A 25,281-nucleotide genomic window follows, 5' to 3' on the forward strand; every position below is an offset into this window, starting at 1 on the left:
GTTTTCACACAGGCTGCGAGTAGCCACAGGCAAGCCTGTCTGACCATCCACCACAACCCCAGACGCGCTTCTCCCGGCTGCCGGGACCGCCGCCGAGGCCGAAGGCCAATCACACTGCAGCTAGGTCTCGCGATTGGAGGGCAGTGAGTGCCGATTGGCTACTGCTACCGCTTTCGGTCTCCCTCCTTTTCCCTTTTGCCCCCACTCCAGCTCCAAAGCTTGAGACCAATGAGAAGGCGCTTTATAGAGCCCTCCCTTCGCTTTCTACTTCTCCCCACCTTGGCCAGGGAGGAGACGTCCTGACTGGTCAGACTGTCCTCGGAAGCCCCATTCTCTTCACCAATCACCAAGGGAGGTACACTCCCAGCGGAGTTTTGGCCAATTACAAAGCGGTTGCAGCTCCCAGCCTTGCGGTTTCACCAGCAACTCCCGGCTTCACAGTTCTTAACTCTTCAAGCTTTTTCGTGAGAGCCGGCGACTCTGATTGGCCGCTGCTGCCATTGTCGAATTTCTCCTCCAGCCAGCCACAGTATCACTCCAACCCATCTTCTTCTCGGTCGGCTATCTTCGGCACTTTCCGCCCTTGGGCGTGATTTCCAGTGGTACTTTCTAATTGGCTCCTCTGGCCGATCGGCTTTTTCCGGGAGGAGCCGCAAACAAACGACGTCCGTGATTGGCTCCGCTCGGGCTTCGGCTCCCCTGCCGAAGGGGGCGGGCGCCGGGCTCGGCCGGCAATTCTCAGACGCCTGTTACGCGGGCGGAGGGGCGCTGGGCGGTGTAAGGCTGGGTGGGGGAGGAAGGAGGCGGAGGACGAGTAGGAGGGGGGAGGGGTTGGGGAAGAGCTAGGCGGCTGCGCAGACGGCACTCCTCACACAGAACAGCCCCCGACCCGGGCGAATGCGGGCTTTCGCTGCTGCTGCCGCCGCCGCTGCCGCCGCCGCCGCCGCCGCCGCCGCCGCCGCCCGGGCCCGAGTGACAAAGGAAGGAAGGAAGCGAGGAGGAGCCGGCCCCGCAGCCACTGACAGGGCTTCGGGCTGGGGGCAAAGCGCGGACACTTCCTGAGCGAGACCGAGCAGAGGCGAGGGGCGGGAGGGAGGGCGGTCGCGCCGGTGCCGTGGACGGGGGAGGGGGCCCCGAGGGACGGAAGCGGTTGCCGGGTTCCCATGTCCCCGGCGTATGGGGAGCAGTCGAGGAGCCGCTGCCTGGGGTCTGAAGGGAGCTGCCTCCGCCACCGCCGCCGCCATGGCCGCTGGATCCAGCCGCCGCCTGCAGCTGCTCCTGGCGCAATGAGGAGAGGAGCCGCCGCCACCGCCCGCCTCTGACTGACTCGCGACTCCGCCGCCTTCCAGTTCGCCGGGCCCCAGCCGTCAGCCCGCCGGATCCCGCCGCTGCCGGAGCCGCAGCGTTTCCCGTCGCATCTCCGAGCCACCCCCTCCCGCTCCCTCCCTCCTTCCCATCCCCCCTTCTTTTCAAGCGTGAGACTCGTGATCCTTCCGCCGCTTCCCTTCTTCATTGACTCGGAAAAAAAATCCCTGAGGAAAATATAATATTCAAAGTACTTATTTTCAATCAAGTATTTGCCCCCGTTTCACGTGATACATATTTTTTAGGACCTCCCACCCATTTCTACCCTCCAAGGAAAGGGAGGGGAGAGAATTGTATTTTTTTTTTCCCCAGTCCCAGATCATCTATATGTTAAATATCCGTACTGATCTGTCTTCAAGGAGAAATACATCGCTCGCATTTTTTTGTCGCTATACAAAAGGAGTGAAGAGCCAAGAGGACGAAGTCTTTTTTTTTTTCCTGTGGGAGAACTTAATGCTGCGTTTATCATTAACCTAACACCCCAACATAAAACAAAAGGAAGAAGAGGAGGAAGGAAGGAAAAGAAGGTGATTCGGGAAGACAGTGATCATGTCAGGGCGGCCCAGAACCACCTCCTTTGCGGAGAGCTGCAAGCCAGTGCAGCAGCCTTCAGCTTTTGGCAGCATGAAAGTTAGCAGTGAGTATTGATTTTATTTTACACTCTTTCTCCACCTCACCCTTTAAATAAGAGACTTTGAAATACCAGGATCTTAAAATATGATGTCTGATATAACAATCAGAGATAATGGAAAAGGGCAGAAACCTGTCTTCTGTCAAGGATGAGGCAGCTCCCTCTTTTCTCCTCCCATACTCCCTCCCCCGGTCTCATTAACCTTGAATAGAGGGAATATGATTTTTATTTGGATGATTTGACTTGAAATATTTCTTATAGTTTTCTTGCCAGCTTTATCAAGCGGTTGACTTATTTCCATCTTAAAATAGTGATGGAAGTGTTTACTTGGCTCATTCTCATGAATAAAGCGAAGGACAAGATTCATAAACCATTATGTGCTTTTGCAGTGTGTCTTTAGGAACAAGGGATAGTTAGCTCAGATCTCAGGGGTTATCATAGTTTTGTACACTTAATAGAGGAGCTAAATGTCACAGTCTCTTAACAGTTCTTTCTTGCCTTTGTGACTGTACAACGCATTTGTTCTTAATCCAGAGATGAACTTGCTCAGTGACCACTTTCACATTTCCAGGCAAGCATTGATTCCTCCTCTTAGAAGGGACCCGTGAGGTTGATACTCAGTAGCAGTAGTATCTCAACATGCATTGTTTTAAGTCTACCACTATAGAGTTAATATTTAATCAAAAGGTAACTTGGAAGTAGGTCCTGGTTTTGATCGAGATTTGTATTGTCATGTTGTCAGATACTGAGTTGAATGTTAACTGTCACTGACCCTCCATATATCAGTTTTGGGGATGCCATTGCATTCCATACATGCTAAATGATGTAAAGTTCAGGGGTCCCTTCTTAAGACTGTTTAAAATACTCTTGCATTGGTTTTCTTTAGGTAAGACTATCCAGTTAGAGGAATATGGATTTAGACCTTTTCATCATAGGTTTTGCAGAATGCTGTGGTCCTGGATATAATAGGGTATAATTTGGGCTCTGTTCAGGGTTATTACTAGACTGGACCCTCTTGCTAGATTTGTGCAGAAAAGTCTAGTTGAGTGGTACACTAAGTGTCAGATGTTCCTGTGTATCTCTGTTTATGTGGAATTTAAAGAGTTTATTTAAACGTACTTTCAGAATTTGACAAAAATATCTATTCTGTTTCCTTATTTCTCAAGAAAGGGGCATGATGAGGACAACGAAAAACTATTTGGTTGCCTAGAAGAAGGAGAGAATTGAACTGAGATTTTTTTTTTTAAAGTATATGCTGTTATGTGAAATTGATTATATCCTTAAACAGCATAATATAATCACTCTTAATTGAACCCAGGATTTGATTCATGTTGGCCTTTGGAGCTTGCCTAAGACAGTGTAGTCCAAGGTAATAGCTGAATGGTAGATTTTTTTTTTTTTTTTTTTTTGAGAGTTAAATTTTTTTTTGGTGACTAGCTAGTTGAGAATGCAGGGTATGTGAAGAGGGAAGCTGATGATGCATCTTTCAGGGAATGGTCAAGCTTTCTAAGCACTTCATGGGGTCATTTGAGAGGAATATTTTAAAATTCTGGGGTAGTTTTCAGCTATGATGAAGCAAATCTTTTAATAGCTACTTAAGAGCCTATTGTGGTACTGGAGTGTTAGTATGTTTTTCATCTTAGTTAAAAAACTCCTCATAATCAATTTTAGGTAATTAATTTATTAGATCTATTTCAGAGAGCAAAACAATAGCTTATAATATTAAAATTTGGGACTTCATTTTGTTTCCAGGATTCTCTTTGAAAATGACGCTTTAATTCTTGATAGTGTGGGTGTTGATTGAGAATGGAGTAATTCTTGCAAAGTGTGTGAGTTAAAGTGTCTTTTTTATTACTTCATGCAGCAACTTAACATTTAAAAAGTTGGAGTTCAGTGCTAATTATGTGTTTTTGACAATCTTAATTTTAAAGATGTTTTAGAAGAAAGGGGAGTAGTTAAGCATTAGAGTGCTGGTGTTCCAAAAGACTCCTGTTCAAAAGAGGGATACATAAAAAATTATAGACGTTAACCTGAAAAGCTTATCATTTAGTTGTTGAGGTAGTTGTTTAGTTTGTATGGGACAAAATGTGAAAACAGTATCATGATGACTACAAGATTATGTAAATACAAATAGAAAGCTTTGTACATAGGGATTAAAAAAAATAAAGGGTTGAGGTAAATGGGTTGGAGAGGATAGACTTCCTGTAGAGGTGTCTTTTAAGACAGGGGTTAAAGGAGGCTGTAACTTGAATTGACAGAGAAGCATAAAGGATTCTAGATGGAAGGAATGAAGAGAGGCACAGAGGTGGTGATTTTTGTATGACAGATCAACAAGTTTTGATTAATTTCAATTAATTTATAAAAGCGGATTGTTAAATCTGAATTTAAAGGGGCCTAAATAGGAAAATAAGAGAATTTGAGAAATGTGTTAACATTCATTGATGGAGGTCAGAGGGAGCCTCTAAAAGTTTGGAATTTACTGGAGGTTGCTGAATAAAATATTTGAAGATGGGGAGTTCCTGTCGCTGTGCAGCAGAAACCAATCCGACTAGGAACCATGAGGTTGCAGGTTTGATCCTTGGCCTCGATCAGGGGGTTAAGTATCTGGTGACGTCGTGAGCTGTGGTGTAGGTCTCAGATGAGGCTCGGATCTGGTGTGGCTGTGGCTGTGGTGTAGGCTGGCAGCTGTAGCTCGGATTGGACCCCTAGCCTGGGAACCTCCATCTGCTGCGGGTGCCGCCCTAAAAAGCAGGGAAAAACAATTGAGGATGATTTGGGCAGCTGAGTTGTTGGATTAGAGTAGAGATATAAGAGCCTTTTTAGGGAGTAGTAGGAGTAGTGGGGTATGTTGTGAATAATGAGAGAATATAAAGTAAAATGTGAAAATGTGATGAAAAGAACGCATTTGAGAAACAATGTGAATGAAGAACTGGCAGAACTTTCGATTGGTTTGAAGGGGAATATTTGGGAAGGAGTCAGGAGTTAAAAATAAATTCTGATGTTATTTGTCTGGGAGACTTGACCGCCGAGTTATATTGTTGATTGTAATGGGAAAGCTGAGAAAGTGATGAGATGAGAGGGTAGATGAGTTCACTTTTTAAAAATTTAATATACAATAGGTTTCCTTGAAATTCAACAGACAGCAGTTACTGGCAACGACATTTAAATTTCCAGTCTATTGACTGCACTGTTTCTAATTTTTCTTCACCTAAAAATGTCAGATTTATTTTTGGGAGTAGTAAACTAAAGGTTTTTATTTAAATGCTTTCTATTTAAAGTCCTAAAAAAGAAAATAATTCTTTATGTAGATTGAAAAGTCTCACACTTGAAACCTAAGTTATGCCTAGGTTGGTATACCTGATGGTAATTTATTCGAAAACGAAGAAAATACTTTTTGGACTAAACTGTGACATGAAAAATTTAGATATTTTATACAGCCTTTAATCTTTTAAACTTGTTTTGCAGAAATAATTGTCATTCTTAGGTAAACCTTGCATTTAAAATAATGGTAATATGCAGACTTTACCAGAAATTAAAAGTTGATTTTGTAAGTATTTTTTTGCCTTTTTTTGTTGAGTTAAGCATTCATCCCAGTTTAAATCAGTATATTTGAATTTTTTTTTTTTTCCTTTGGTGAAACCTGTTTTTGGATCCACTTCCAGATTCAAGTGTTAGTAAATAAGTGTTAATAGCTATACAGTTCTTCTGTAGAATCATATGGTATTTTACTCAAAATAAAGATAGTAAGGGATGGTCTTTGGTTAAACCATTAGTAATAATCCTTTTGGTAAACTATTAGTGGAAATTTAACTAGTTGTCCAGCTAAGACAATGAGTATCACTTACTTCCTCATGCAACCTTTATAGATCAAGATTTTTTTTTTAGTGAAGAGAGAATAATTGATAGTAGTTGCACCTTAACTGTGCAGTACTTAGCTGTATGGTGACTAAAATCAAAGAGCAGGTGTCAACCTAGAGTTTCTTTATTCTTAAGGGAGTTTAATCTCTCTGTGACACATATAAAAATTAGGTTATTAGAATTTAGCCTATTTCTGGATTGTCCATGTTAATGTGGAAGAGAGCTCATGTGTGAAACTGAAAACCAGAACTTTATTTTCATTCCTTTCCCCATCAGACCTTTCCAGAGTTGTTAAAACACTAAACCTTCATAGGTTCAATTGCATGCTCTCTTGTCACTTGCACTTCTAGAATGCTGATTGTGAAATAACTCTAAATTGCAGGTACTAGGCAAAAACTTCAAGGCACCTCAGAGAGTCACATATCGATTTATGATTGGGAATTGCATTTAGAAAATAGGTGACATTTCTCATTTCACTGGAATAGTTCAGCTGAAAATCAGTGTATACTTGTACCTTGTGCTGGCTGCCCCTTGTTTTGGACTTGGGTTGCAGGTGTGAGATACTGTTTTGAAGAGGCATCAATACTGGGGACTCTAGAGTTTTTTGTGTCAGCAGCAGATGTTGAGACCATCGAGCTCTACTTTTGTGTGTGCTTTATGTTTAGAGAAGGCAGTGAAATGCCTGTGCTGACGCTGGTGCCACAGTTCCATACTTGTTGGAAGTGTTCCACACTTGCCTGTGCTGACCCTGGTGCCACAGTTCCATACACTCTTGGGATTGTTGCACAGGGATGGGATGGGGCAAGCTGTGGGACTGCTGTGTCTCTTGTGATGCTCCACCCTGCAACAGAGAATAGAGGGGCAGAGCACGTGAGTGTGATGGAATTATATGCTGGTATTAACAGGACCAACCTGATTTCCTAAATATTGTTCTACTAAGGACATAATCACCATGAATAAATGAATTTGTTGGAATGTTTAGCATCATTTTCTAGCCTTTTTTTGTGTGTGGGGGGGTGGAGAGGGAATCTTGTGTGATATTTAAAGATAGAAGTATTTTCATGGTTCATTGGTTTTAAAGTAGAGGTTGCAATTTTTGCTTCTATCTTGGGTAATATAGATCTTTCTTGTTATATAAATTATCTTTGAAAATGATTGAGTGCGATGTAGAAATTATTTGAAGACCTGTGTGAATAGAGCAGCAAGGAAAAACTGACAGTGGAGTTAAAGGAGAATAATTTGTTTTCCCAAGAGTTCCTGCTATTATGATAAAGGATAAAGAGATATTTATTCTTTTTTTTTTTGGCCATTCCTGGGCCAGGGATCAAACTCTTGCCACAATAGTGGCCCAAGCTATGGCAGTGGCAATACCAGATCCTTAACTGCTAGGCCACCAGGCAATTCCAAGGGATATATATTCTGTCTATTTATTATTTTTTTATTCTAGTTTTAAAAAATAAGTTAATATTTAGCACGTAATGGACATTCAGTAAATTATTTCAGTTTGTACCCGTGTTTGTAATATGCTTGGTCTGGCACAAGATATAAAGACACAGCTTTTTAGATTTGGATTTTTAGTTTGCAGTTTCCTTTGTCACTTTTGCTCATGTTTTGGGAAGAAAGGTTTACTTTCAAAGGGTATGCAGGTTGAAATTCTGATGATTATAAAATCATCCTTTTATAATGATTTTTTTCCATTATTGCTGGTTTGCAGTTGAAGTTTCCTTAGATCAGATTGAAGCAGTGATATTTGCTTATTTTGAAACAAATTCTGCCAAACCAACTTTTCCTTTTGTGTCTATGATACCATGGCCAACAATGGCACAAATGTGAGCCTTTAACGTATTCCCTTGTTGACATAGTCTGCAGTTGTTAATTTCTTGAATGTCCTTTCAAATCATTTTAATAATAAAAAGTAAACATTTGTGACAAAGGAGGCACTATTTTTCTACAAACTCGTATTTTCAATAATGGTATAATTTAAATGAATTTACAGACTGAGGATTGAATGAGCATGCTCTAAAGCCAGAGAGATGTTAGGTAAACAGGCAAAAATATTAGTAACATTGGTGAAAAGCATAACATTAATACTTCATTTTTCCATTACTATTAATTGTATCCTGTTGAATTTCTTGGCTTAGGAAGCTTAGGTTGCTTTAATAGAAAGGGGCCATGAATAATGAGATTGACATGTGATATACCCATTGCATGTTTACTACATGCTAATAAGAACTCTGCCGAATTCTTTACCTGCAACAGGTCTTTTTTTTTTTTTTTGGTCTTTTTAGGGCTGCACCCTTGGCATATGGAGGTTCCCAGGTTAGGGGTTTAATTGGAGCTGCGGCTGCCGACCTACACCACAACCACAGCAATGAGGGATCCAAGCCACATCTGCGACCTACACCACCGCTCATGGCAATGCTAGATCCTTAACCCACTGAACAAGGTCAGGGATGAACGGAAACGTCATGGTTCCTAATTAGATTCGTTTTTGCTGTGCCACAATGGGAACTCCCATGCAACAGCTCTTTTAATCATTACACCTCTACAAAGTGGCTAATACTATTATCCCTACTTTATAGATATGTAAATGAGATTTAGAGAGGTGAAACAACTTGAGTAAGATTGCCTGACCAGAAAGTTACTTTGCTAGAATTGAAACCCATGCATTCTGATTCTAGAGCTCTTGCTCTTTGTTATAAATGTTGCAAAGAATGGATTGCTGTTACCTTAACACTTGGATTCCAGAGATAAGCTAAAGTGCCCTTTGCTTCTAGGATAGTTTTTCATTGATAATTTGGCAGTGCCTGCGTAAGACTTTCATGATTAGTACTACTTTTTAAATTAGTTTCAGGCATGCCTGTTAGCAAATACTTAAATTACTTAAATACTTATTTTGGAAAAAAATGCTCAGTTCTTTTAAGATTTCAGAGGAAACATATTAATTTGAACATTGAAAATGAAAATATTAGAGCTTCTGCCATCACAAAAGGAAAAATAAGTAATATATGGTATTTTTTTGTTTCATATTTGGTTGGAGCTGATTTTTATTGAAAAGCATTGATTGTTCATAAGTAAATTTTTATTGAATGGTATTGATTGTTCATAAGTAAAATTGATTGTTCATAAGTAAATTCTTTCCAGGTAATATTAGAATGTGATTCTCCAAATTAGCCATTATTAAGGATTATTATTTCTATCCATCTCTTCCTATAGGTTGTGAAGTGTTCAAAGTGTTCTACTCTTCCTTTCAGTATTTGACAGCAAAGTTCATGAAAGTTTTTAAAATTATTATTTTTATATGTATATAGGCAATCAGTTAAGTATCTTTTGGCTACTTGTTATGTCTGAAACTGTGAGCCTTCACAGTTTAGTTTTTGATTTTCTTTTTTTCGTTAAAGGATAATAGTGTGCATCAGTGTGCATTTGGGTTATTTGGAACTTCGTCTTTCTGGAATTGGTTAGTATTTGACAATCAGGAAGTAAATCAGAAAGTAAACCAGAAAGGCTTCTGAGCAGCTGAAATCCTCACACAAATGGTGTATCCACTTTTCTCTATTTTTTGGCTTTTATTTAGAGTTCTTTTTTCTTTTTTGGCCACATCTATGGCATGCAGAAGTTCCCAGGCAAGGGATCAAAACTGAGCCACAGGGAGTTCCTGTCGTGGCTCAGTGGTTAACAAATCCAACTAAGAACCATGAGGTTGTGGGTTCCATCCCTGGCCTTGCACAGTGGGTTAAGGATCCGGCGTTGCCGTGGGCTGTGGTGCAGATTGCAGATGTGGCTTGGATCCCGAGTTGCTATGGCATAGGCCTGCAGCTGTACCTCTGATTGGACCCCTAGCCTGGGAACCTCCATATGCCGAGGGAGTGGCCCAAGAAAATGGCAAAAAGACAAAAAAAAAAAAGCAAAAAAACTGAGCCACAGCAGTGACAAATCTGGGTCCTTAACTGCTAGGCCAACAGGGAACTCCCTGGAGTTCTTTTTTTTTTTTTTTTTTAATTTAATACATAATTCTAAATCATTCAGTTGCCTTTTAAAGTTAAAAAAAAATTTTTTTTTCTTTCTTTTTAAGGCCGCACCTGTGGCATATGGGAGTTCCCAGGCTAGGAGTCAGATTGGAGCTGCAGCTGAGGCCTACCCCACAGCCACAGCAACACCGTCCTAGCTGCATCTGTGACCTATGCTGCAGTTTGTGGCAACACCAGATCCTTAACCTACTGAGTGAGGCCAGAGATTGAACCTGCATCCTCATGGAGACTATGTTGGGTCCTTAATCCGCTGAGCCACAAAGGAAGCTCCTAGTTGTCTTTTTTTTTTTTTTTTTTTTTTTTTTTTAACTGTAAATTAGAAGGGAATGAATGTACACTGATACTAAGCATTACACCTTCTAAAAAGTATAGGCAGACAATTCAGGAAAATAGGCATATTGGGATTACTTAGTGTAGGCTTACACTGCTCCAGGGGACATCACTCTGATAATTGTTCAAAATGTTGACCTAGAAAAAGTTAAATTATACTAACTTCACTCTCTTTTAAAAGGACAGGGGGCGGGCAGGAAAGTCTCTTCTGAATAGCTGAGGTTCTGTAGTAACTCTTCACTGCATCAGACAGTCTCTAATTTCTTGGGTACTGAAGTGATGAGGAAGAAAACTGGGTCATCTCTGTCTGGTTGACCAACTCTAGTTGGCTTTCAGTGATAACAGATAAAGGTACTAAAAGACTTCAGTATGCTAGCCCAGAGTATCATTTCCAACTCTTTCTTCCATAGTTCATCTGTATATATTATTCAGCAACAGTCATCTCAGCAACTCAGCAACAGTTGTCTTTTTTTTTTTTTTTTTGTGCTTTACATGGAGTTGGTGTTTGGATTTTGACATGCCCTTCACTTCTGTTTGCAGAATGCTTAGAAGGCACTGCGTGAAGTCATTTAAGCTTTCTTTTGAATTGTGATTAACTGTTAGAGAGTAACCACCAAATACACTTATGGCCTCTGTAACGAGAATTGAAAAGGTAGGTATATTAATTGTTGATCTGAAGGACAGTCATGACAAAGTACTTTTTTCTTTTTTGGAAGTCTAAGAAATTCTTAGGGGTTTATTTGACTAATATAAGAGAAAAGATGATTCAGATTCTTTTCCAAGGAAGGCTAACCTATTTTTTTTTTTTTAGATGTGACTCCCTCTACTTCCCCTTATTTCATAAAATCAGTTAATTCTTCTTATTTCATTAACCACTTTCTTCATAATCTGTGTTGAAATTATTCAGCTGAGTTAAATTTCTCCTCCTAAACTTTTGAGTTCCTAAAGGCAGCACCTGGAAAATTGGAGTGCTAGAGTTATGCCTGCCATCAGACTGACAGTATTGTAGGTGCATTTACTGTCTTACTAGAATTTTAGAGCTTTTGCACTTCACACATTATTTAAACTCTGAAGGGAAGGGGGAATCTTTGAGTTGGTAGGGCTCCCATAATGATACATAGTTATATGTGTATCGCATTTACATAACATACAGTGACAACCACAATTATTAATTGGATGTTGTATGATGAACAATTCCATACTTGTCTTATTTACATATTTTGCTTTAAAAAATGGAATTTACTTACATTCAGAAGTTAAAAGCATTCATCAATCTCCGTTTCTGCCTGTAGCTACTGGTTCTCTTTCTTGGAGACAGCTAGGATTCTCATTTCTTAGGTATCATTCCATAGATATTCTGAATCTTTACGGTAATTTCTGTTGTGGAGTTACATTTTGTGTATACAGACCTATATTAATCCTGGCTTTAGCATAAGAGTGTTAGAATTAAAACAAAATTTAAATCAGTTATTCCAGAAAATTGCTATTGTTTTTCATCCTAGTAGATTACTAAACCCTTATTTTTCCAAATGTGAGTTAGATGAGAAGTACAAAGATGAGAGAGTGCTTCTCTTGTCATTAAGAGGTAAAGTGATAATAATCATAACCAATGAACTTTTGGTGGCACATTTAAAATATTTGCCACGGTTTGTGTAGTTGAGAAATCGTATATAGTATCAAATAGATATTGTGTGTTCTTGCAGGAAATAGTTGTTTATTTTATGGTAAAGAAAAAGACAAAGATAATTGATATTTTACCTTAACTTTCTATTTTTCTAACATCTTAGATGAGAGAACCTGTTCTCTTGAGAGATCAGAGGCGCAGAGTGCGTCAATGTCAGTGAAGCCTGTGCCTTTTACCTCTTTAAGAGCGCACGGTTTCATTCTGCTCCTAAACCAAGCATTCCTTAGTCTTTAACATTTAAAAAAAATTGTTTTATTAAGTAATTCATTCAGTCTTATGATTAAAGAAATTAAAGAATGTGGAAAGTCTTATTATGGAAACTAAACTTTTGTCCCTCATTTCTGTTTCTCAGGCAGCTTTAGTTATGACAGCTATTTTCTTTAGTAGTTTTGTCATAATTTTAATTAGTATGTTGTTTGTCGGTTTCTTAAAATTATTTTTAGTTATTACTTACTGTCATTCCCACCTCCCTTTTACTATTTTACTAATATAATTATATCATTATTTTTAAATAATTTATTATTATTAATGATTAATATTCAATGTGTAGACATTACACAGTATTTGCAGAAGTGAGTAGTATACAGTGATTATATTTATTTTTAAAAACTGCATTATTGATACATAATTCACATACCATAAAATTCATTAATTTAAGGTATATGGCTCAGTGGTTTTCAGTATTCACAGAGTCAGGCAACCATTTAGAACATTTTTATCAACCCTAAAAGAAACCCTCTATCCATTAGTAATCATTCCTTACGTTTCCCTTCCTCTCAGCTCTAGGCAACCGCTAATCTATTCTCTGTCTCTATGGATTTGCCTATTCTCGACATTTCATATAAATGAAATCATACAATATGTGGCCTTTTGTGACAGGGTTCTTCTTTTACTTCACATGCTGTCTTCTAGGTTCATCCATGTTATAACATTTATCAGTACCTCATTACTTTTTATTGTTGAATAATATTCCATTATATGGAAATGCTACCCATTTGTTTATCTCTTCATCAGTCAGTGGACACTGGATACTTACCTTTTTGTCTGTCATCAGTGATGATGCTATGAGCATTTGCAAGCAGATTTTTGTGTAGACGTATTTTCAGATTTTCAAGGTATTTACTTAGGAGTGGAATTGCTAGGTCATATGGTAACTCCCTTTAATGTTTTAAAGAATTATCAAATTGTTTCCAAAATAGCGATCACATTTCCTTTCCTTTTTTTTTACACTTTTTTGTTGCCATTTTCTTTATCTTGCACAACTTGCAATGATCACCATCTTGTTTTTACTCAAATTCTATTAAGCATTCTCTAGACTCTGCTTACCCTCTGTTCTTTTCCCGGAGTATCCTTTTTCCTAGAGTCCTGTCCTGCTGGGATCTGACTTGGTTCTTCTCCAGGCCCTTGCTGTCCAGCTGTCATCCTTTGACTTCCTTCATTGCTCTTCAGGGTTCACTCTCCTATTTCCTTGTCCCCTTGTCTTTGCATCACTGAGTACTTATCTAACATAATCTCAGGACATCAGCCAGCAGTGCCTGGAGTATACACTGTTTGGTAGATGTTTCTGGAAAAGTTTGTAGTTGGTTGTGTTTTCCACATTTGCTCCAAAAGGATAATTAAGAGGTTGACATACTTTTTTGGCAGGTATCTCACCTTTTCAGTATCTAGATACTGAGGCATAGACGTTTGGGAAATTTGTATTGTTATGATCAAGTAATTACCATGCCAACGTGAAACAACAACATGAAGCAATTATACAAATACAAACAATATAAATATTAAGCAGTTATTTAAACCAGAGTGTTCAATAGAAATATAATGTAAGCCACAAATGTGAGTCTTTTTTGTAATTTAAATTTTCTAGGAGCCACATTAAAAAGAGTAAAGAGACAGTTGAACTTAATTTTAAGAATATGTTTTATTTAAGGCAGCATATCTGAAATATTATTCCAATATGTAATCAATATAAAATTTACTAATGATAAAATTTGCATTTTGGGGTACTAAATCTTCACAACCTCTAGTGGGTATTTTATTCTCATAGCACATCCTAATTTGGAGTAGCCACATTTTAAGGTAGCCACTGGTTGCTGGTTATTATACTGAACAGTAGTGGTGCAGGTTTAGAATTTTCCAGGAATTGTGTTATTATGTAATATTGTTGTCAGTCTGTCTAATCACATACGTATAGTCTATTTATTCTCACGGAACAGATAAAGTGTAGTTTAAAAACACTTCATTGATTTGTCTCATTGCTTTGTTTTGTTTTTAGTCATGTCTTCAGTTTATTTTGAAATTATATACCACATTAAAGGAGATTGAGAGATTTATGTTCTTCAGAAAGGTGCTTGGTGTAGGAGGTAATGACTTTTTTCCCCATATTTTAGTACATCTGTTAAAAATATATATTAAAATTCTTATTGTTACACTTGTTAGATGTTGTCATTACCATGATTGTCCTGGTCCCAATGGAATCTTATTAGCCTAAAGTCATAAATTTTCTCCCCTTGCTATCTGAAAGACCTACCCAGCTTTTAGAATTGCACATGCCACACAACTACTTAGTCTTCCATGCCTTTTTTCCAAGGCATGAGATGCATTTATTTGCATGTTAACTCCTTTAGCACAATCACTCTCATATTCTGCATTGTATTCTATAGTTAACTTGTCTTATCTCTCCCTAGATGATTATAAATTATAGTGTGGCAAAAACAGTATTTTACTCACCTTTGTATTTCCTGCAGTGTGGAACACAGTGCTTTCTATAGTGGGTTACTTTAATGCATATTTGAGTTGAAAGCAATTTTTTATGCTAGTTACATGTATACTATATGTGATAGTTACATGGTGTTAGAGTTTCCAGGTTATCAAACTATCATTGATGTTTCTAGGAACACTTAAGTCTTGATAAAGAAATTAATTTATAAAGCTAGACCTGGGCTTTTCTTTAAACATGAAGGAGTAGTAGTAGTGAAAGCAAAGAGACAAAGAAATATAGACACTTACGTTATACTGCGGATTAGCGCAGAGTGGCTGTGAACTCTGAAAGGATAGCTGAATGAAAGAACTAACTTGGGTGCAAGGTTGCACTGGTTGGTAAGCACAATATCTTTGAAATGTTGAGTCTGTCCAGCTACTACAATATCCCCAAGCCTTCTAGGAGTTTATTTGGAGTGGATGAAGGTAGAAGAGAGATTTAGAATAACGAAAAGTGACAAATCAGTTCATTTATTTTCACCAAGTAGCTTATTCTGCAGGAGACATAAATAGGCTATTTTAATATGAACAAGCTCTTTCACCATTGATGTATTTAGACATGGAATTATATTGTGGGGGTTTATGAAAACTAATTTTTACAGGTTCTCTCTTTTTTTTAAATCTCTCAGATAGTATTTGTCTGATATAGTGTATATTAGTATGTCAATTCAAGAGCTTTCCCAGAGAAAGTAAGAACTATTAATAAACAATATAGATTCTCTTGCTAAATAAGACGGCTTCTTAAATAGTGTAAAATTTGGCTGCCTGTATTGGGTTTTGAGAAATCATGTCGTCAGGCTAATAATTTGGTTTTTACTGATCAACGTGGTATCTGCTTCTCTGACTAAATGTGTACATTGTAAGATGTTTGGCTGGCCTAGGGCATGATTCTTAGATGAAGAGAGTTATTTTCTCTGTAAGTAGCAAATGCTTGCTGTGCCCTTGAATCTGAGAAGAGTACTAAAGAACAAAGTACTTCTGTTTAAATTCAGTTGAACATCAGGGATAACCTTTATTGAGAAGCTTTTGAGACTTTAGAATTACAGTATATCTTTACCTCCTGTCATTTTCTAGAAAATTAAAGAATGGCTGTGTACTCTCAAAGGATAGAGGACATATTCTAGTATTATATTTTTGCTGTAGTGGAGAATGAGTACGTAGTAAGAAACAAAGAGCCTGTGCGTAGTGACTTCTGAAGTAGGAGTAGGTGGGCCAGTTCCTGGGGTCCTTAGAAAAGAAAGATCCCCCAGAGCCAGAGATTTTCTGCCTCTACCATCTCGTATGTGGCATTGGTATAAATTATAGAGCTTGTCAGCTGTCATTTGTTTAGGAGTGAGGTATTGTTTAAAAATGCTACTTTATGTTCCAATTAAAAATGACATATTTTTGTTTCTTACATATACTTAAGAAAGGCTGTGTACTTTCTAAAGTTTAGGGAAGAGGTAAGAAATGCTGCTATTGGAGTGCCCATTGCGGCTTAGCAATAGGGAACCTGACTAGTATCCGTGAAGATGTGGGCTCAATCCCTGCCCTTGCTCAGTGGGTTAAAAATCTGGTGTTGCGGTAGGCTGAGGTATAGGTCATGGATGTGACTTGGATCTCGTGTTGCTGTGGCTGTGGTGTCAGCTGGCAGCTGCAGCTCTGATTCGACCCCTAGCCTGGGAGCCTCCATATGCCTTGTGTGTGACCCTAAAAAGACAAAGGATAAAAGAAAAAAAAGAAAGAAATGCTGTTGTTGACCATAGGCTTGAGGGTTGGGAAAGAAGTTAATTAGAAAAAAGGTAATGATTGTGATGAGTATTGAGTTTCCCTGGATGCTAATGATGGGAGCCCAGATCTCAGAACTAGAATCATTCAAATTCAGCTATCTTTGAGTGTTTACTGTGTGCCAAGCACTGTTGTTTCATTTAACTTTAACAAGGCTTTATCTAATCGATGCTTAATAAATGTTGGCTGTTGAAAAGTAAACCAGAAATTTTTAAAGTGTTGAATCTTGAACAAAGAGACCAAATTTTAACACATCAGTTCATAAGCATGTTTCTCTAAGTAGTGTTTTTTTTTTTTTAGTTTTTGGGGGTAGTTAAGTATTAATTTAAAAGGTTGATTTATGGCACTCATGACTTGGAGAAAATTTTCTGTGCTTCTGAGGAACTTTTCTTAGTTTTCTTAAGTTTAAGATCACAGTAAAAATCTGTGATGATACAAAATTCAGATGAAGTATAATTGGCTCCTATCCTCTGTACTGCCTTTTTCTCTACAGGTGAGGCCAGGTACACATTCTGTTTTTAATAATTTGGTTTATTTCCTACAGTTCTGGTAAATGAAAACTGATACACAAACATTTTCTTCTGTCTCCTCTACTTTGTAACTGGCAGGCTAGTAGAAAAATACTGTTTTCTGTCAATGTTGCAATAACAAGCCCTGCTGGATTTTTGAGACCACACTTATAAGAGGATATCTGGGTTTTAATGTATAATTGTTTATAAACAGAGTATTTATATATCCCCAAGGCATTTATTTGCTAGCTTAGCCATCCAGAATGCAGGCAGGAACTAGATAGTGGATAAAAATGAACACTGAAGAGCCAAAAGAGCTATCAAAGACTCTGAAGCAAGATATTTTTTAACCAATGTGAAAGTCCTTTGGTTAGCATTTTCTACCTATTCACTCTAAGCAATGTTATATTGTATTAAATACTCTATAGCCAAACAAGTTTAGGAAATGATGCTTATAGGATCCCTCTAAGGATTGTTTTACACTTGGATCACACTTTGGTGTCTACCTTAGGTATTCTGACCTTGCTTTTAGAAGAGAAGGGAGGGGAGCCAACATTTAAAGAACTTGCACCTGGTTGATATCTCCATTTTACAGACAAAGAACCTGAGGCCCTTCTGGAGTGTAAAGAACACAAAACTAGCAAAAGGGCAGAACTGGGAATGGATCCCAATCTCTCTGATGCCTAAATCTTTGCTCTTTGACCTTACTATCCTACTGTGTGATTGTAATGAACTGTCCATTTGGATTTTACATTTTAGAAACAACAATTTAGTAGTAATGCTAGAGAAGAGACAGAGCTGCCCCACTTAGGGAAGAAGGAGAAGATAATAAATTTACTCCCTGACACATGTCCTGTATCCTTGCTCTGTGTAGATGAATTCCATGTTTCAGAGGGGAAGGTTTTGGAGGATACTCTGTAAATTAAATTTCTTTTGGAGTGAGATTTTGTAGTATCTTTAGGTAGATATAGCTTTATGTCTATTTTTGACATAAGGCCAGAACCCCCTCTTTGATTAGATATAGTGGGCTTAGACAAGTTGGTTTTTGTAGTTTCAGTGTGCTCATCTGGATATGATAATCATACCTACTTTTCTGGGTGATTGTAACGCATAAAGGAGGTAATTATGCATGTGAGGTACTTGGCATAGTGTCTGGCAGAGTAATCTTAGTGCTGTTATTAGTAGTATTAATAAAAATAATTAAGGCTTAGGTGTAGGTTGTTATCTCTTTGTTTCCTAGTTTTTTATTTTGTTTTGTTTTTGAATGGGCATGTGTAGGATGGTCGTAAGGAAAGCTCCAAATTTTTTTTTTTAAGTTATGTGACGAAAAATCATTACCAGATGCCTTTTTAAAGTACAGTCATACCTTGTCTTACTGTGCTTTTCTTTATTATGTTTAGCTTTATTGTGCTTTGCAAATACTTGTTTTCTACAGATTGTAGCACTTTTAGCGATAAAGAATTTTAAAATTAAGGTATATACATTGGGTTTTTTTTAGACATGATGCTGTTGCATGCTTAATAGACTACCATGTAGTATAAACATAACTTTTATGTATATTGGGAAACCAGAAAATTTGTGTCACTCATTTTATTGTGATATTCACTTTATTGCGATCATCTGAAACCAAACCTGCAGTGTCTCTGAGGCATGCCTATAAGGGAAATTCTATCTTGAATATGTTTTACAGGGCGTTAAGAAAGTTACAGTTCCTGTTAGGGATCTGTCACCTTTTCAGTGAGTACTGTTTGTAATAAGCAGATGTTGGCCTAGTGCCCATAAAGTTTTTGTTTGTTTTTTTGTATCTGTATTTTTTTTATTTTTTAAGGGAGAATTGCAATGATTTTTAATAATTTATTTTGCTTTTTTTCTTAGGGCTGCACCCACAGCATGTGGAGGTTCCCAGGCTAGGGGTCGAATTGGAGCTACAGCTGCTGGCCTACTCCACAGCCACAGCAACGCAGGATCCGAGCTACGTCTGTAGACGTACACCACAGCTCATGGCAATGCTAGATTCTTAGTCCATTGAGAGAGGTCAGGGATCGAACCTGCAAACTTATGCTTCCTAGTCGGATTCGTTTCTGCTGCACCATGACAGAAACTCCTGTTTGTTTTTAATGTGAGAAGTGTATTTTAAGTAGATTTGATGTCTCTGTAGTCAGTCATTTTTACACTGCATATTTTTCTCTGGAAAACTATTTTCAGGCTAGTCTATGTGTAGTGACAGTTTGTTTTATATTTGACCATTAGGTATTAAATGTTTTAACTATCATGGGCAGACGAGATTACTGTGGAATGTAAAGATCTTTTTTTCCCCCAACTTGGATGTCTACATTCTTGTTCAGTAGAGTTAAATAGTCTGAGGAGTCTTCCAAAAATTTGAAGAACTCTTTATACCGTTCCAAATCATTGAAGGCCATTAACTGTGAATTGAGTTATGTAGAGTACACTATTTTTTTTCCTTCAGTTTTTAATCTTCCTTTTCAATTCTGAGGAAGTGGGGAAGAGAGTCTTTTTCCCCTGCTCTCTGAAAAATATTTTTCTTTTCTTAACTTTTTATTTCCTGCTTTGAAGAAGCCACAATCCTTGGAGGTTCTAAGAACATCGCTTGGTTTTCACAGCTTGAGGCAGAGTGATTTTCATGGGAGACCTTTTCCTATAAAATAAAATACTCTTTGTCCTTGCCAGGACATTTTTAAAGGAGCAGCTTGTTGCAGCACCTCACTGCTTTGTTACTAACTGAGCTGAGGAAAGGGAAGAATGAGGGAAGAATGAGTCACGGTTTCCTTTTTTCTCCTTTCTCGATTCTTTTTATTTCTCTTTTCACTTGGCTCTCTAATGGCACTGAAATTGGCTTCTGGTAGAATGGAGTAATTTTCATTAATATATTTATATGTTTTTTAAGGAACCTAGTAGTTCCAAACAGATGGTTGAATGTTTTTTCCATTTGGAGTGTTTATTTTTAAATGATTCATAATTAAAAAGCTTTCAATTATATAAAAGTGGAGAGAGTTGGGTAATGAACCACCATATGTCCATGTGTCCATCTCCAATTACTGTAATTATCTATATGTGGTCAATTTTGTTTCATCTATACCTTCACCACTATTCCAAATATTTTTCAACAGGTTTCAGACATTATATGATTTGGGGAGAAAATATATCTAAGAATGCTTAAAATAAACAAACGTAACTGCAGCATCATGATTCTACCTTTCATGGACTATTCAAAAAATTCCTTGACATCAGATATCCAGTCAGTGTTCACACTTCCCAGTTGTATTTTTTTTTCTCAAAAAAAAAAGGTGGTTTCTTTTGAATTAGGGTCCAAAACAGGTCCATATGTTGCATTTGGTTGCTGTTTTAAAATCTAATTGCTATTGATATTTTCCCCTCTTTTCCTTGTCATTTATTTATTGAAGCAATCAGATCATTTATCTTTTGGAATTTCCCACATTATGGATTTTGGTGATCTTATCTCTGTGGTTATTTAATAGAGTGGTATATTCCTTTATCCCCCCTTATTTCCTATATTTCACCTGCAAACTGTTTTAGAGTCTTTTAGATTTATTAGGTGGTGCTGAGTATTGCATAATATTGGGCGGAAAATACCGTTTGTCTTTTTTGTGATGTTATGGTTGATTGCTGGGTTTATTCTTGTCAACCTGATTCACCCTCCACTACAGAGTTCTCCACCATTCTTTCATCTACATTGATGACTAGTGTGTAGATTAAGGCAAACTGCAGTCCACAGACCAAATCAGATTCACTCCATATTTTGGAAATAAAGTTTTATTAGAACGTAGTCACGCTTTGCTTAATATACTGTCTAGAGCTGCTTTTGTGCTGCAGTGGCAAAGTAGGGTAGTTAAGACAGATGCTATATGACCTGTAAAGTCTAAAATATTTATTATCTGGCTCTTTGTAGAAAAAGTTTGCTGACCTTGATCTAGATTATTATATCTGATGGTAGTGATATTCTGTCATTCCTTCTGTTTTATTTACTGGAGTCCTTATGTAAAAAAGAACTTCTTTACCTCAGTCAATTATGATTTTTCCAGGAACAGCAGGAATGCCTGATTCTTTTCCTAGTATTTGATTGAGGTGGCCAGTGAGGTTTTTAAATTTTTTTAGTATGATTATTTAAATGAGAAAATACACCACGAAGTCCTACCAGTATTTCCCAGTATGATTTTATTTCAAGTTTAAGGGTTTAGGATTATAAGATTTTCCCTTTAACTTTTTTACGATTTATGTTTTAGCTCTTTTCAGTTACACTGAAAGCCTTGAGAGTAGTGAATTACTTGCTGTGTTATTTATATATACATATTAGAATTACTTTGAGCTTATTTTAGAAAATGGCTGCTGAAAACAATTTAAGAATTCTACAATTAATAATAATCAATAAATTCTTCCAGAAATTTACAGTCAAATTATTGTTTTAAAATCATTTAAAATGATTTCTCTTAAGTGTAAACCACTACTTGATGTATAGTTTGGTTCATTTGTTCATTTTGCTGTCACTTTTGGGGAATAACCTGTTTGCATTTTGATTTACTCTTGTTTTATAACTATAATTACAAATATTATATATATTATAAATTTCATGGTTCCAAATCTACAATATGAAGTATAGTCAGAAAAATCTAGTTTTTATCCTCTCCTTCCCCCATAGGTGACCAGTTTATTAGTTTTTGGTTATTATTAATTATATATGTGTGTGTGTGTTAGTGTGTATACACACACACATATATATTTTATATATATATATATACTTAGTCATAGTTCTCATTCTTTAAATAAACCTTACATTTTGTTTTGCACCTATTTTTTTTAAACATAACCAAAAATCTTGGAAATCACTCATCATAGAGGGTACTCTGTTACTGCTTTTTATATCTATATAACACTGATTTTTTTATTTCAAAAAGTTCCATATTGATTATATTAAAGTATTACATGGGAAATTTTTTTTTTTTACTTTAAAATGTTTTTCATTTTTATTTTTACTTTTTAAATCTTTTTAAGATCTCGCCTGTGGCACACGGAAGTTCCCAGGTTAGGGGTTGATTCAGCAACTCAGGATCTCAGCCGCTTCTGTGACCTATGCCCCAGCTTGCAGCAATACTGGATCCTTAACCCACTGAGCAGGATCAGGAATCAAACCCCTCATTCTTATGGATTCTAGTCGGGTTCTTAACCTGCTGAGCCACAAGAATTCCTACACAGGAAGATTTTAATGGAACCAAGTTCCTGATTCTTCTGCCCCTGAAACTTTTATTTTATTTATATCTTAAGGATATTATTTTACCTTAATAGATACTCAAAACAATATAAAAGTGTACAAAATAAAATATGTAAAATATTCTCTGATTTACTGCTCACTTTATTCCTGTCTCCAGAAATTACTACTAGTAAGTTCAAAGTATTTTTCTAGGCGTGTACAGTATTTAATATGCTACAAATAATTTTTAAACAAAATTGGGATCATATTAATATTTCGTAACTTGATTTCTTTAGTGTAATATTATCAATTGAGCTTTAAATTTGGATAATAAAAAATTCTTGAGTGTAACTAAAATTTAAAAAATGACTTTGAGACTTTTTTTCTTTCATTAACACTAGGCAACATATTGTGTGTATGTATAACTTTCTAGATTTCCTGTATTGTAATTTCTGCTGTAAAATTGAGAAAGTGGTTTGTGTGGCTATATTCGTCTTTCTTATGTTCAAACTTATATTTGGGAATAAATTGAGAAAAATTTTATTGTATTCTGTTGTGGCTTAATGCTAAAAGCAAATTCAAATAAAGGATACCTGTTAACTAGCAAGCTCCATAAAAACAAGAAAAGAACCTGCTTATCTTGATCATCACTAGGTCTCTAGCACCTAGGACAGCGACTGGTTCCCTATTCTCACTCTGTATTTGTTTTACTTTAGCCATAGTTATAAATGGATCATGTGTGTATCCCTTTTTCATTTGTTAATATGTCATGGTCATTTTCCATGATAATACTTAAGGATTCTACTTCATTCTTTTAAATGAATGTATTAATGGGAATACCATATGTTACATAATTAGGTAGTTTTGGAGACTTTAGTTTGAATCCCTCTGCCCCTTAGACTTTGATACCAGTGTTCTGTTTTTAAAATATTAGTGGTGATGAAGTTCCCGTTGTGGCAGAGTGAAAATGAATCTGACTAGGAATCATGAGGTTGTGGGTTCGATCCCTGGCCTTGCTCAGTGGGTTGAGGATCCTGCGTTGCCGTGAGCTGTGGTGTGGGTTGCAGACGTGGCTCGGATCAGGTGTTGCTATGGCTGTGGTATAGGCTGGCGGCTGTAGTTCCGATTAGACCCCTAGCCTGGGAACCTCCATATGCTGTGGGTACGGCCCTAAAAAGACAAAAAAAAAAAAAAAAAAAAAAAAAAAAATTAGTGGTGAAACGTATTAAGTTGAGGATTATGATGGAATGAACACTTATTACTCCCTTAAAGTGTATATAACATAAGCACATGTTTATGTAGAATGGCAGTACATATGACATGCTTTAAACAAATCTAATGTATGACTATACTGATCATTAACATTAGAGTAATTCACTTTAAATAATTAAATATTTAAATTTAAAATATCTTTTTTTCCTTTGGCTTCATCCCTGGCATGTGGAAGTTCCATGACCAGGGGTTGAACCTCTGCTACAGTTGCAACCTGCGTTACAGCTGTGGCAGCGCTGAATCCTTAATCTGCTGTACCACAGGGGAGCTTCCTAAAATAGCTTTTTTTTTTTTTTCCGTTTTTAGGGCTGTACCTGCCGCATATGGAAGTTCCCAGGCTAGAGGCGAATCAGAGCTACAGCTGCCAGCCTACACCACAGTCGTAACAGTGTGGGATCTCAGCTGCATCTGCAGCCCACACCACAGCTCATGGGAATGCCGGATCCCTGATCACTGAGCAAGGCCAGGGATCGAACCCACATCCTCATGGATACTAGTTGGATTCATTTCTGCAGCGCCACAATGGGAACTCCCCAAAAATATCTTAATAAGCAATTCACATAAAGGTAAATGAAAATAGTCAACATGTGAAAAGAGTATTCAATTTGGTATAGTTGATGAAACATAAAAGTAGAATGAAACAAAATTACACTACTTCTTCCACAATGAAATTGGCAAAGATTAGAAATACAGTACTTAGTTGGTGACAAGGGTTTGGGCAGATGTGTTGTTGAAGAAAAGTAAATTTATATAGGCTTTCTGGAGGGCAGTGTGGCAGAGTTTCAGAAGTTCTACTTCTGGGACTTTAAGGAAAAAAAATAAGGATATGTTCATAAATTTACATATACATGAATGTTCATGAAAAATTTAATCCTGGGACTAATAACAGTAATACTGCTTAAATAGTGCTTGTCCATCCCCTACATTTATTTAATCCTTTCAGCAGTCTTGTGGTATTCATGTAATAGGATTAAAAATGGTGATATACAGTAATATTTACAGAAATAAGTTCATAATAAGAATAAGTTGCATGCATTGCAAAGGAGTATGTACAGTGTGATTGCATTGACTGCAACAAAATAGAGAAAACTGAAAATATTCTCCAAATATTTATACTCATGTTTATAATCCTTTATTACACTTACAATACAGCTATAATCCTGTTGTTCAAATATGTTAATTTTACTCTTTTCCTATCTTTTGGTGAACACATAAAACAGGAATTAATGGATAATCTTTGATTTGTTAATTCTTTGGTGTTTCTGGGAAATAGAAATAGAAAGAGTTGGAAGTTAAGCTTAAGTAGCTAAAGATTGAAGCCTGACAATGGCAAAATGACAGTATTGTAAATGTTAATTTTATGGTTGATGGCATTGAAGCTTTATCATAAATGAAAGAAAGGGAGGGAGAGAAAGAAGAAAGGAAGGAATGAAATAAAAAAGGACTTGCTATATTTTTACTTGCTATATTTTCATGACTTTTCTTGCTACAATCAGATATTTTCTCTTTTACAGTAGAAATTTAGTAATTCCCTTAATTATTGTTTCTTCTTAAGAATTGGTTTCTTTCAAATCTTCTAAGTCTTAAACTTTGTCTTGTACCAGCCCTTTTCAGGAATTGAGAAAATTAGTTCACCAGGTTCCCATTAATGAATCTGATCTATGTAGGACTAGAACTTGTGCTAGTTTTACTTAGTTTCATCTTTAAGACCTTGTTAAAATGTTTTTCTCAGAAAGGCCTTCTTTGACCCGTATTTTTAAAATTGTAGCTGTTCCTGGATCCTGTGCTTTTCATTTCCCTCTGTACTTAAAATAAAACAACAGCAAAAACATTGATCACTTTGTTATATACAA

The 25,281-nt window shown here is 37.0% G+C and overlaps 1 protein-coding gene across 4 annotated transcripts in view; it reads left to right on the forward strand.

Moving 5' to 3' along the window:
* The window catches only part of GSK3B (glycogen synthase kinase 3 beta), a 234,089-nt gene continuing 209,629 nt past the window's right edge, over positions 822–25,281 (forward strand). For 3 of the 4 annotated variants that reach the window (XM_021068185.1, XM_021068182.1, XM_021068187.1), the window contains exon 1: positions 822–2,002. In XM_021068185.1, the coding sequence (XP_020923844.1) occupies positions 1,915–2,002 (88 nt within the window). In that variant the 5' untranslated portion in view covers positions 822–1,914. 4 annotated transcript variants of the gene reach the window in all.

Source organism: Sus scrofa, chromosome 13, assembly GCF_000003025.6.
Source record: "Sus scrofa isolate TJ Tabasco breed Duroc chromosome 13, Sscrofa11.1, whole genome shotgun sequence".
NCBI lineage: Eukaryota > Metazoa > Chordata > Mammalia > Artiodactyla > Suidae > Sus > Sus scrofa.